Source organism: Aulonocara sp. 'chitande type north' Nkhata Bay, linkage group LG4 (genome assembly GCF_057382095.1).
Source record: "Aulonocara sp. 'chitande type north' Nkhata Bay isolate Kocher_YH1m ecotype deep benthic linkage group LG4, A_spYH_male_GT1.1, whole genome shotgun sequence".
Classification (NCBI taxonomy): domain Eukaryota; kingdom Metazoa; phylum Chordata; class Actinopteri; order Cichliformes; family Cichlidae; genus Aulonocara; species Aulonocara sp. 'chitande type north' Nkhata Bay.
The window spans coordinates 37,256,193-37,269,140 of record NC_141347.1 but is presented as its reverse complement, the minus strand read 5'-3'; the positions used below and the strand labels follow the sequence as shown (position 1 = coordinate 37,269,140).

Below are 12,948 nucleotides of genomic sequence, written 5' to 3'. Positions count from 1 at the left end.
CTGTTTAAACAGCATTTTGTTTAAATGTTGAAGCAACCAGGTCAAGTTGCTGAACATTTGTGAAATAACATTAACCTCCTAGGACCTGCGTCCACATATGTGGACATATGGGGTTATTTAGACCAAAATACTCAATTTTGCTCTACAAGGGCCTGATATCCACTTACGAGGACATTATGCTGCTACTGTTCTATCAAAATTTTAAACGAATACCCTCATATGTGGCTCTTATTTTTCTTAAAAACAAAAATAAGGAAAAAAAAAATCTGGTAATTCTTTGCTTTTACATTCATCAGCCCCCAATATGCCCAAATATCAAAGAGAAATCAAAAATGCTGCCGTGGAAGAGTTCGGGTCTTAGGAGGTTAAAGAACAGTCAGCGTTCCAGCCGGTAGTTATGAACATTTATTTGTTTCCTTTGAATGTTAACACTACAAAGTACCCATTCTGCTCGACTAAAACAGGCAATACATTTTTTTTTTTTTTTAAAAACAGCCACCGTAGCCTTCATCATCATCATCATCATCATCATCATCATGGCAGACCGTTGTAAGTTGGTGTTTAATGACATTCAGCCCATGCAGCGCTGATAAAACCAGGCACAAAGTAAACAACCAACACATCAGAGTCTGATAACTCACTCAGAACTGACACTGGTCACACAAGGTCAAAGGTCACATCAAGTCTGACCTTTAAAAAAACAAAAACAAATCCTGAAGCATTCAATCTACCATTTGGCTGATGTCCATTAAAAAAAAAAAACAAAAAAAAAAACAAAAAAAAAACAGGGAACATTTTATAAAAAGTATTGCATCACATCCAAAAAATGAGATGAACTGTTCTTTGACATACAGCGTTCATCAAGGTTAAACAGGAAGTAGAAATCCATATTTAAAGTTTAAAACAAACCCACCCCCGAATGAAGTTCCCCCATGTCTTCACAAAGAGCCTGACTTACAGGAAAACCTCCAACTGGAAATATTAACATGAAAAAAACAAAAGAAAACAAACCCGTTCGCCCCTCATTCACACGTCTGTTCCCTGAGGAACTCCTCGCCAACTTTTAAGGATCTTTATTAGTTTTTTGCTCACACCCAAAGTTTTAACTACAAAGGACTGAAGTACGAGTACCACACAACCACTTTTCACTGCTAACAAAAAAGAAAAGAAAAAAAAGAGCTCTGCAATGAGATTGCACGAATGTTTCAGTACTAGAAATGATACGACGATGCGTTACAGCCACGGACCTCTTCTGGAAGAGAAATGCATCTGGTCAGCTGCAAACATAACAAATGAATAAAGACCACCAGCAGGGAAATGTTACTCATTAATTATAACTTAAGAGATCAGGGTTTCACTCAATTTTCACCATCTGGAAAGAGTTTGCATTTTGCGTTGAGATTAGATCAGATTTAATGGAGCTCCAACATGGGCCTCAAACAGCACATAAACAAATGATGACAGTATTATCACGCATTTATGTTGATATCCAGGTTTTTAAACACAAAGTGTTACGCCACTCCTCTTCAAAGTTATTTCTAATATCATGTTTGTTTCTAGGCAGATGCATTCCTCTGTGTAAACAAGGACAGGAGGAGTTGTCATTGGTTAAACAGGTCACATGATATCTCCAACGATCAGTGGTCCGACTCTTCAGGGCAGCATTAAGGTCAAACAGACGAAGCTTGCTCCTACACACTGTACATAAAAGATGGACATAAGGCTGTTCTCTAGTGTCCAGCAGGAGGCGGCTCCTCTGGTCCGAATGGGAAAATGAGCATCCTGCTCAGCTGATCTGAGCTCAGCAAACCCTGTTCTGATGTGTTTATGGTTCAGGTCTGACTGAAGAAAACAGGAAGTTTATTTTGGAGATTTTGGTCCCATCAGTCACCAAAAGGAAGTACGGAAGTACGGAAGTCGGTGCAGAAATCCATCGTCTTGCATCACGTCTGCTTTCTGAAAGCTGAGACGGTAAAATCCGTCAGCTCAACTCTTCATAAATGCGCTGACCACTGTTTATGCACATCTTTTACATACAGTCTATTTATGGCCTGTGATGGCAGCTGTGTGACATATAGAAAAAAAGGCCTGACGTCATCATAAACCTGTGATCAGTGTGTGAATGTGTGTGTGAATGGGTGGATGACAGGTTGTGTAAAGCGCTTTGGGGTCCTTAGGGACTAGAAAAGCGCTATACAAATACAGGCCATTTACCATCTCTCATTCAGGTCATCTCCTCTGGCACCTCCGCCCAGTTTTCCCAGAGTTCTGTCCCATTATGCCGAGTGAAGCTGCTTCAGGCTTCAACTCTCAGGAAGTAAAATCTGACGAATGGAGCGATCCGGCCCGACCGATGGGAAGAATACAGTCTGGACTTTAGGTTCTGGGTTCGGTTAATTCTGTCAGCACAAGCAGCCACACGAGGTTTTCAAAAGTCCAACAAGTTCTCAGTTTTTACTGAAATGTAGAAATTTGAACAAAGCAGTTTTGTAGCTTTGTTCATATATGCACAGTTTAGAGGTCCAGAACCCTAAAATCATATTAAATAAAATAATAACAGTGCAAATTTAGCGCTTCACACATCTGAAGTAAAAGGAGAGCTCTGGGCTTCTGTCAGGAAGGCCACGGAGACCCGAGGATTCACGGAGCAGCTGAAAAAAGCTTTTACGTCCTGATTTATCCGCCGCCCGGTGTTTGGCATTCCTCATCTGTCTACAGCTTTAACCACCCCTGATACATGAAAACTAAAGTAGAGACCAAAGAAACGCCGCACAGCCACGTCAGGAGTGCCAATGTTGGAGTCTGTCCACCAGAGGGCGCTCTGCCACGTTCCTATTGGCCAACACAGTTGATGGAAAGGCTGCTGCAGAGAAGGATGCTGGGATAGGGCAAACTGGTTAATCCGTCAGCTGAAGAACAGGAGAGAGCGAGGGACGGCTGCAGGAGGCGCACAAGGAGGAAGCCTTAAAGAGAGATCGGCCAAATTGAGCTCAGGATTAGGATTTTCTGAACTTTAACGGAACGTCCGATCCTTCTGCCGCCGGTGCGTAAAAACCACAAAAGCGAGCTTTTCTTTTCACCTGATTTTGTACACACGGAGCAGCCACAGTCCTGACAGAAAATTAAACTTCTGTTTGACAATAAAAAGAATTTCATTTTTACTGTGTTTACATACACGTTTAAATTCTTCACTAATGTAAACAGTTATTTACTCAACTTGATATCAAAAAACAAAAAAAACCAAACATTTTTTGTCAGATTTTGGATTCCGTATGAATCAAACCTTCAAAGAATAAAGTCCTAAAAAACAAAGAAACATCTCATGTCGAGTGGTTTTTATGTCAGACCAGGCCTGGGGAAAAAACTAAAATCTGCTCGTTGATCAGGTGAGATTTCGCCGCTGCGCTTCAGCTGAGGTAATGAGGTCTCATGGAAACAGGAAGTCAAAGAAACACTTGAAAAATGAGGTACGAAAACAAGACGAAGCGGTCGGTGAAGCAGAGACAGGACAGTAAAAAAAAAAAAAAAAAAAAAAAAAAAGTCTGATTTTCGCCTGAGGTGACCAGAGTTCTGGATCCTCCAACGGTCAGACGGCCCCGGCTCGCAGACGGTTTCATTTTGTGCATTTCTGGTCCTTGTTCAAATTGAACCACGGAGCTCTGCAGAGCTCGCCGTCGTATTGCTTCAGAGTTGAAAAAAAGGTTCACACATTTACACAGCGTGAAACAACGGATTCTGTGATTGTTCGTGCTGACGTTTCTCAGAGATAAAAACTAACTCTCAGGATGAATAACTTCCTGTCACCTGATCCTTCCTCCCTCCATCCTCTTCCTCCAGCAAAACATGAAAACGACACGCAGAATAAATCTTTAGATTTTCTTATTCAGAGTTTGACTTGGCGAACACTAAAAGACTTAAAACAGATGTTTACGTTGCATTTAACTATTTGACAGAGTGAAAAATTTGAAATTCATAATGAAAAATGTAAGAATGCAAATGTTAAAGCAAAAAAATTTAATTCAGGGGGAAAAAAATTGCCACTCAAAGTGAAACCCAATGTTATGTTTTTTGGTAGGAATGGGCTTCCGTAGAGGACACAGCAGACTTACCAAAGGTCAATTCTTAGAATCAGTTCCAGCTGATGACCTACGGAAGCCCAGTTGTGCAAGAAAAGTGAAGATTTTGCCTTTATAAAATCAAAATGTTTCACAGCCTACAAAATCCTGAATTAATGAAGAATAAGGGGGGGCGATCGTCGCTCAAGAGTTGGGAGTTCGCCTTGTAATCGGAAGGTTGCCGGTTCGAGCCCCGGCTTGGACAGTCTCGGTCGTTGTGTCCTTGGGCAAGACACTTCACCCGTTGCCTACTGGTGGTGGTCAGAGGGCCCGGTGGCGCCAGTGTCCGGCAGCCTCGCCTCTGTCAGTGCGCCCCAGGGTGGCTGTGGCTACAATGTAGCTGCCATCACCAGTGTGTGAATGTGTGGATGACAGGTTGTGTAAAGCGCTTTGGGGTCCTTAGGGACTAGTAAAGCGCTATATAAATACAGGCCATTTACCATTTACCATAAGTCAAAGTTTCAATCTCATAATCCAGCCTTCATGATAAAAACTGACTGCAGTTCCTCTGACGCCCAGCAGAGGCAGCAGTGAGTCAGCCCCCCTAGACTCCCATGTTAAAATAAACACGTTGGTCTCTGTGGATCATTTCCTCCTTTGTAGAACCTGTACGGGGCAGAATGTTGTCACAACTCACCTGTTTAAAGGTTGCATTATTAGGGGCGTGGCCTCAGATAGGTGGTTGGTGACACAGGCGGCTGTAGCTGCTAGCTTCACCTCACCCCATAATATGACTGCTGTGAGCTCAGCTGGTTAAACCAGTCTGAGCTGTGGGTAAAATGCTAACGCTGAGGCGACTCGTAGCTTCATGGAGTTCAATTATGTCTGAACAACAAAATATGAGAAAACAAAGAAATTCTGCAAGTGTGACACATTTTGTGTTGGTGAGATGGAAGGATGAAGGAGCTCACCGCTGAGCTTCGCATTGGAACTGAAGACCCCTCCGATGGACAGGAAGTTGTTCCTTCCCTGTGTGTTTTCGTCCTCGGAGTTGATCGAGGAACGCTGATAAAACCACAGACATGGACTCGACGATAATCCAAAGAGAAACCTAAAAAAGGGCACTTCAAAACCAAACGAGTAGAAAACGTGTGCACGCCGCACAGACACAAACCAGCAGGCAGCGAGCAAAGAAGCCAAAACAAGCCTACAATTTACAGGAGGAGGATGTGTGCGTGTTTTCCCTCAGTTACCCCTGACCTTTGACCTCCTCCGCCTCAAAAGTTTCTGCACTGGTTCAGATTCACGCTGTCGAGTCACCTCCAAAAAACGTTTCCAGGTTCTCAAATGTGCGAATTGGCCTCCGTATAAACCCAAAGACATGCAGACTTTACACCGATCTTCCTCCTGAATTTGAGGCTTTAATTTTGAAATTGTTCTAATAAACTTCAAATAAATGTCAGATTTTTCCTCGCTCGTCTTCCTGTCAAACTGAAATCAAACAGTTTCAGCAGTTTGTTCCAGACCAAACGTTAGTAAACGTGACAATTTTAGATTTCTTTCTGTTTTGAGCTCAAATTTCAGAAAAATTACTGAATTAAAAAAATAATCTGAAAATAATCGAAACGAACTTCAGACGCAGCCCGCGACTGTGTTCTGTTTTGTCTAAAGTTTTTCTGGTTGAGAAATAAAAAAAGTTAGAGACCTGAAAACTTTCAGGAATTTTAAATATTTGAAGAAACAAACATCAAAGTTAGAAAAAAAAAAACTTTGGCAGAACGTTTTCGCTCTAACGTTTCCTGTCGCTGAGCCGGATCGTTCAGAACCCGGGATCCTGCTCCGGGGGTACCAATGAGAGCAGGCCGCTCTGATTAGAGGTCAGTTTTGCAGTTACTTCCTGTGGCCTTCCAAACTGTCTGTGTAACAGAATAAAACGTCCCGCTGCTCTCGCCTGCGTACCGTCTGGTCCCAGATCAGGATTGGTCGCTGTGATGCTGAGTCCGGATGTGGCTGTGGAGACGTGTTGCCGAGGAGAACCTTTTGCCGCAGTCGGAGCAGCGGAGTGGCGAGGCAGCTCCGGCGGGCGGCGATGAAGGCGATGATGTGGCGGCGTTTCCAGCGCTGTGAGTCTGGCGGTGAGCCTTCAGGAGGGCTATCCGGCTGAACCTGCGGCCGCACTCCTCGCACTCAGACCAAACCCGCCGCCGCTTCCGCTGAAAGACAGGAAGAGATGTCAGCTCGCCATCTAAACATTAAAAATCAACCTTTGTCTGCTTCCTGCCCTCTTGTGCGCTCCTCACCTTCATCCCTTTATCCTCCTCGTCTTCCTCCTCTCCCTCCTCCTCCTCCTCCTCCTCTCTGCCAGTCTGAGCAGGTGGCTCGACGGCGTCTTGCGGCCTGATGGAGCCGTCAAACGCCAGACAGCCGAGCGTCTCCTTGGCGGTGGCTTCCTCATCGTCATCAAGCAGCTGGGAGGGGAGCGTGAGGAGGCGATGAAGCATGGAGGCTGAGGACCGTTGACCTGAAGGAGGGAGCGAGGTCAAAGGTCACGGTTTCAGATTCCTCTCAGTGTCAATAAAAACATCATCAGATATTTTTACAAACACTAAGTTTTCTGACTTTTTATTCATGAAACTAAAAATCATGCATCCTGTTTCGCCCACTTCTCCTTATCAGGGTCATGGGGGGTGGAGCCTATCACGGCTGTGACAGGGTGAGAGGCAGGGCACACCTGGACAGGTCGCACCCAAAACTAAAACGCAGCCATGCAATACTCATACATATATGTATGAAAACATATACATACTGGAAAAATACATATTAGTACATATAACTGATCATTAATGTTGCTCTTTTTATAGGATCCAGTTGTTTCCATTCACGCTGCTTTAGGAAGCGTAAACTTCACTGTCACGCTCTCAGATGTTAAAATGTTACTACTGAGTATTTCCTTCTTATTTAATCACACATAAACCTGTTAATGTTACATTGTTTCCTGAAGCACTGAGGATAAACTGCAGGTGCCTCACATGTGGGGCTGAGGGGGGGTCCGGGTGGAGGTCCGGGTGGAGGTCTGACAGCGGCGGCAGCGCTTATCAGACTGCCCGCAGCTTCATCTTCATCGGGAGAAAACACCTCCATGTCCTCCAAAGGAGTCCAGCGGGGGTCCTGCTGTGGGGAGGAGGGGGAGGGCTCCAGGGTCACTGCCGGGGTGGGGGCGGGGACAATATGAGTCACACTCTCTCCTAACCCCCGCCCACTTCCTCCTCCTCCACCCCCGCCAACCTCTTTGACGTTCCAGACGTCGCTGCACCACTTCTGACCGAAGACTTTGTCCAGGATGGGAACCCAGTCCTGAGAGACAGACAGGACGGGGGGACGCTCCGGGACTGGGGGGGGTAAAGAGGGGGAGGAGGAAGGTTAGCTTCAGCTAAAATAACAGTCACTCCACACACCTGATCTGACTCACCTGTGGAAACACAAAACAGGACACCAGCCACACCCAGTCAGGCTCACTGACAGCCAATCACAACCAACCAGCCGGTCAGAGTACGACACTCAGTTCCTTCCAGCTGATCACTCACCGTGTGTCTGCGGCGTCTCTTTGGACGCAGTGACCACAGCGACCTCCTCACGGGCGTCTTCTGAGCCGCTCGGGGACACAGAGTCGTTCTCCGAGCCCCTCCTCCCCCTACCGCCGCCTTTCCCTTTGTCCCCGCCTCCTCGTTCAGCGCCCTTTCCCAGCCTCTTCTCCAGCAGCTGCTGCTCTCGCTCCATCTTGGTGATCTCCAGAAGCAGGTCGTCGAATGACGCCTCCACGATCTTCGTCAGCTCACGCACGGCGAAGTCCAGGACGTGCTCCATGACGGACTTCAGCTGGTCTGTGGAACAGAGATGGGGGCGGGGCTAATTATTGGAGAGACTGGCTGTGAAATCACAGTTCATGATGAAACAGGTTGCAGGGCCAGCTGAACAGCGCCCAGCAGGGCAGAGCTTCACACAACTAAAACAACTATTTTCTGAAACTTTGATTGATCGATTGATTGGTTGGCTGATGGTTCTGTCACAGTGACAACGACTTTCATTAAAGCTGCTAGCAGCCGAGCAGCCGTCGCGGATCAGAGGATTTTCAGCACGCTACGATTTGGGGATACTTCAGTGACACTCTGTGAAACTCAGGCTTTCACCGGGTTCACCAGCTGTCAAGCATCGTCTGACCGTCAAAGCTTTTCCCTTCAGCATCGTCATCCTTTCTATCCACACACAGCAGTTTGACCTTTGACCTGTGGGGTGTGTATGAGGACGTTAGGAAGTGAACTGATGCTTTCTGACGCCGCCATCGCTGATATCCTGAACTCTGGTGATGCATGACGGTGACCTAGTAATCTCGGCGTGGGTGGGGCTCAGCAGCGTGTTTGTGTGCTGCAGTCGACAGATGTGTGCATGCATGCGAGAGAGCGTCTTTTATCTCCTGCTCACATGTCCCTGCATGTGGACGCTGCTGCAGTGCAGTGAGAGACAGAGTGTGTGTGTGGCGTGAAGACCTCAGCACAGCGGGCGCTCATCGTGGGGTTACTCCGATTCAAATCATTTCCTGTTTTTTTCCTTGAGTCTTTGTGGGAATTTCAGGATAAAGTGGAGTCCCTCACACTCCTGACGTCTTTCCCGCTCGTGTGATAAATTAAATGTTTCTCATCCTTAAACACGGCAGCTGCTGAACAGCGGGCGGACGTTTGCTCGTCAGACATTTTTCCAACCTGCTGTGCAGTGAGATCATTATGTAAACATCTGGAAAAAATCATGTTATTGAATCAAAGTGCTCACAGTTTAAAACCTGCAAAGACGGCATGAGCAGAGCTCAGAGCTCTTTGGGTCTGTCTGAGCGAGCGTTCAGGAGGATCCTGCCGCAGGGACCTGACTGTAATGGCGAGTAAGGCGAACATACCGTGCGGGGGTGGGTTCAGTTTCTGCATCCACGAGTCCACTCGGGTCCGACTTCAGCGTCATGGTGAATCATCCACAGAGAAACACTGACCGAGGAGGATTTCAGAGCAGCGTGACAGTTACGAGTCTAACCTCAGAGTGAACCAACGCAGCTGGACTCTGTCAGAGCGCAGGGCGCCAACAGACAATGTGCCGACACATTCAGCCTGAAACGAGCATGTAGGCGTGAGACGCCAGTCTGTAATGACCTCCTTCTGACTCCAGCCGAGCCGCTTCCTGCAGGGTGATCATGACCCGACAGGACGGGCACCTGTGCGGTCATCACCTGTGTGGAAGAGTACTGAAATCGTGCCACCGGCCGAATCAGCTTCGTGCTGTGAAGTCTTTTCTTTCCACATGATTCTCCGGCAGGCTCCTCCCACCTCCACAAATGAGTAACGCCACACTTGCGGACACCCGTGGCCCGGAGCGGTCGTGCTCTGGCTGATGAATCTGACTCGACATCCATGAAACGTCACTGAGGCATCACTCAAGTCACTGCGTCAGGTTGATAGTCAGCATGTCCTCCTCCCTTTCTCCTGCGGTCTTCTGCATGCCCCCCTCCTCCTCACCAGCACAACTCCTTTCCTGCGGGAGGGCGTGGCTTGTTTTACGATCCTCGGCTGCACACCTCGCTTTTTATTTTCAGCCCTGCCACGTTCACACTCGAGTTCCTCGACTTCTCCTCGTGAAGCTGCAGCGTTACCGTCTCTGACGTGACGCTCAGACGGACGATTACACGCAAAGTCCACATTTCTCTGCAGGGTCACTGCGTCCAGCTTCACCTGTGTCACAGACACATTAGAACCAATGGAAATGCTCCCCCAGCACACGAGAGTTCTCGTCCAATCACCTGCAGGCGTCACCTTTTTTCATCGAAAAGATGACATCACACCTGCACGTGCTAACACGTAGCATCGCCTCCAAACGCCACAGCCAGCTGCTCTCAGACTGCTCGCAGTGTTTCCATGGAAACCAGTTCGAGCCCGTGAAATACATGTCAAATCCAGCGAGCTTCCGAATGTCACGAAAAAACCACTAAAACACGTGGAATCGTTCACAAATCATCAAGTAACTCGTGTCCACCGAACACTGCAGGCTCCTGGATCAGGGCTCAGCGGGCGCTCAGGCGTCCCACTACACGGTGCTTTACGGTTTCTTGTTGAAGGCTGACGTCCGGGCGAGGTCACCGTAAGTCGACCTGGAAGGACGCCGAGGTGGCGTCCGACACGTCGTTTGTCGTCCACCTGAGACCGAACACTGTGTCGGACGGCGTTATTGTTTGGAAGCTGATTGTTCAGTTATGGATGACGTCATAATTACGTTGAATTTGTCAGAACTAAAGTGAAACAGTGTGGAGCACGAGGGCTGCCTCACAGCGCCTCCTGCTGGCCAGCAGGCATATTTGTTTGTTTGCTTTTGGAAAACGGGATTAATAGGAAGTGAAACGTGTGTGTGTGTGTGTGTGTGTGTGTTGTGTAACGGGTGCCTACCCACGACTCGTCCTCTCTGCTCCAGACGGCGTGTGTCGGTGGGCACGCCAGGCCCCGTGCCCTGTCCCCCGGGCTGCTGCTCGGGTTTCGCCCGCCCGCTATCCGCCCTCTCCCCGGCTTTGTTCTTACCAGCCACCGGGGAGCCTCCTCCTCCTCCGTCGTCTGAAGCGGAGGCTCGGCCCCGTTTCTCCCGCGCCTGGAGCTGGAGCCCGAGCCGGCGGTTTTCCTGCTCCTTCACGGCCGTCTCCAGCAGGAGGCCGTTCAGGCTGGAGCCCACCGTCTTGCTTATTTCCTGGACAGCGAGCTGAACGACCTGCTCGAGCACGGACTCCAGCTGGCCCTGGAAGAACGACATATACACGGCCCCGTTCATGTTTGCGCGCCCTGCGGTGAGAGGGCTCTCTCATTCTTCTGTGCCCGAGCCCCCAGCCCACCGCCTTCCCGAGTTCCCGACGGAAATCTGGGTTAAAATCGGCGGCGGGTCGCGGAGCTCCTCCAGCGGCTCTTCGGCGCTGCTGCTGCGGTTGCTGCTGCTCTGTGAGTCGCGCGTGTTCAGCCGCTCCGGAGGAGGCCGGAAAGACCCGAGTAGAGGCGCAGCAGCATTTTCCCGCCCACATGTCTTGGCCCACGCTCGCGCCCTTGCAGTCAGTCACGCCATTTTGGCTGTGAGAAAATAACATCAGTCATTCCCAAACATCAGACTGCAGCCTGCAGCTGACCCGGGACCAGCCTCAGCATCTGCTGCAGCTGCTCATAGACGTGTTCCAGCACACAAAAGCACCATTATTAATTAATGTGAATCCTAAACTCTGTGACCTTATGCATTTAGTGGAGCCGCAGCACACACTGTATATAAAAGATGGCCACAGGCTACTGTTGCCGGTGAGCTCCGTCCTTTGAAGCCTCGCCTCCGTCACCGAGCTGGATCTTGGAGCCCGAAGTGAGGGTGGAGTTATCAACTTATGCTAGCATGCTAGGTGTGCAAGCTGCTTGATCCACAGGGAGCATCACACAGACATATGCTAATTAATGCTAGCATCCCAACGTTATACAAAGGCGGATTCAGGCTTCTGTGGGGAATCTTTGCATCACTGTTGGTATTTCTGCTCATGCTTAGCATTCTGTGTTAGTGTGGTCTTCTCTCGCTGATTTAGAAGCGATATCAGATGATGGAAAATAAAATGATAGGACTTCCTTTGCTCCTGGGTCCTTGCTCTCTGGTTTCTCAGGTCAAACATATTTGTCCCTCATGGTTTTCCAGTTTGCACGTTCCCGACAGCTTCGTCAGTCTCTCTGTTCAAGTCACTTCAGGATTACTTATTAGCACCAAATCACAACAACAGTTGCCTGAAGTTGCTTTGGTATTAGTGACTCCTCACGTTGAAGCTGTAATTGTGGTTCTCTGTGCTGATTGTTATTCACAGATAAACTCAAACAGTGGGTGAAATGCTCCTTAGGAAGCGATGCTGCAGACCAACCGCAGTAGCTGCAGTCTGGGTCAACCCGATGTGTCATGAACTTTTTCTGCAGGGTGCAGATGGGCGACCTCCGTGGGGCGTTCCCGCCCGTTGCTGTTTGGCAGCTGGGATAGTGGGATAGGTCTCACCGTGTACTCATCCACAAATAATAACCATGAAGACTGAAACTGCTGAGCAGTGCTAGCTTTGAAACGCTGCCATCTCTGAGTGTTGCACACCAACAGGAATTTTCCCGCCACATGCTCAGTAATCCAGGTGAGACAGAACAGGAAGTTGCTGCTGAGCGTGTCCCTCAGTGTCAGCTGACACATTATAAACAGCACAGCTGCAGAACTGAAACCAGCAGCACTGACTAACAATGAGCCAGCAGCTCGTTTTCATGGTGTTAATGTGCAAACTGTCCCCTCACGCAGGCCACGATCCACGCTCTGTGAGACAGCACATAGCCTCACACCTGCTGTGTTACCATGGTGAAGTAGAGCACCTTTATACGACTGTTAAAGTTTATTCGTTAGACTCAAATCGACCTCTGAGAGGAAGCATCAAGACAAACACATACAGACACACACACTCTCTGATGGATGCATCGGGGAAACTCTGGGTTCTGTATCTTGCCTAAGGGTGCTTCGACATGCAGGTTGGAGGACGCAGGGAGTGAACCCCCAACCTCCTGAGCCCCACCCCAAACATCTTAAATTAGGAGTTAGTAAAATCAGAGGAGCTCGGTGCCTCTGCAGGTGTTCAGGCTGAGGTCGTGCCGGGTTCCTGCTGTGTTCAGGAGCCTGGTTTCTGTCGGTTTTCTGAGCCACATGCGTCGCAGGTTTGCATTGGAAATGAGTCAGCCTTTGTTTGTGCAGTAAAAACAAGTCTTATGTAGGCTCATGAGCTCTGTACACAGAGCTGCCCGTCCACCAGAGACACGCTCACTCCCATTGAAGA

The 12,948-nt window shown here is 48.5% G+C and overlaps 1 protein-coding gene across 4 annotated transcripts; it reads right to left on the bottom strand.

The window, feature by feature from the left end:
- Positions 1 to 392: 392 nt before the first annotated feature.
- On the bottom strand, positions 393 to 11,090 carry LOC147333271 (uncharacterized). 4 transcript variants are annotated; one of them, XR_015128893.1, is made up of 6 exons: positions 10,532 to 11,090; positions 7,640 to 7,936; positions 7,085 to 7,444; positions 6,356 to 6,576; positions 4,753 to 6,268; positions 393 to 1,963 (listed from the first exon to the last, which is right to left on the bottom strand). XR_015128893.1 is itself a non-coding variant. In XM_086290352.1 (5 exons), the coding sequence occupies exons 1-5, from the start codon at positions 10,902 to 10,904 to the stop codon at positions 6,029 to 6,031; spliced, it is 1,491 nt and encodes a 496-aa protein (XP_086146478.1). In that variant the 5' UTR covers positions 10,905 to 11,090; the 3' UTR covers positions 393 to 6,028. The 4 variants fall into 4 exon arrangements, 2 of the variants coding, with proteins under 2 accessions (XP_086146478.1, XP_086146479.1); XR_015128894.1 differs by having other exon boundaries at positions 5,027 to 6,268; XM_086290352.1 differs by having other exon boundaries at positions 393 to 6,268.
- Positions 11,091 to 12,948: the final 1,858 nt, after the last annotated feature.

Coding starts and splice junctions, on each gene's coding strand:
- LOC147333271 (XM_086290352.1), bottom strand. CDS start 10,904: ATGAACGGGGCCGTGTATATGTCGTTCTTCCAGGGCCAGCTGGAGTCC. Junction 7,937..10,531: donor GCAGAGAGGACGAGTCGTGG/GTAGGCACCCGT, acceptor TCTGTTCCACAG/ACCAGCTGAAGTCCGTCATG. Junction 6,577..7,084: donor ACCCCCCCTCAGCCCCACAT/GTGAGGCACCTG, acceptor TCCCTCCTTCAG/GTCAACGGTCCTCAGCCTCC.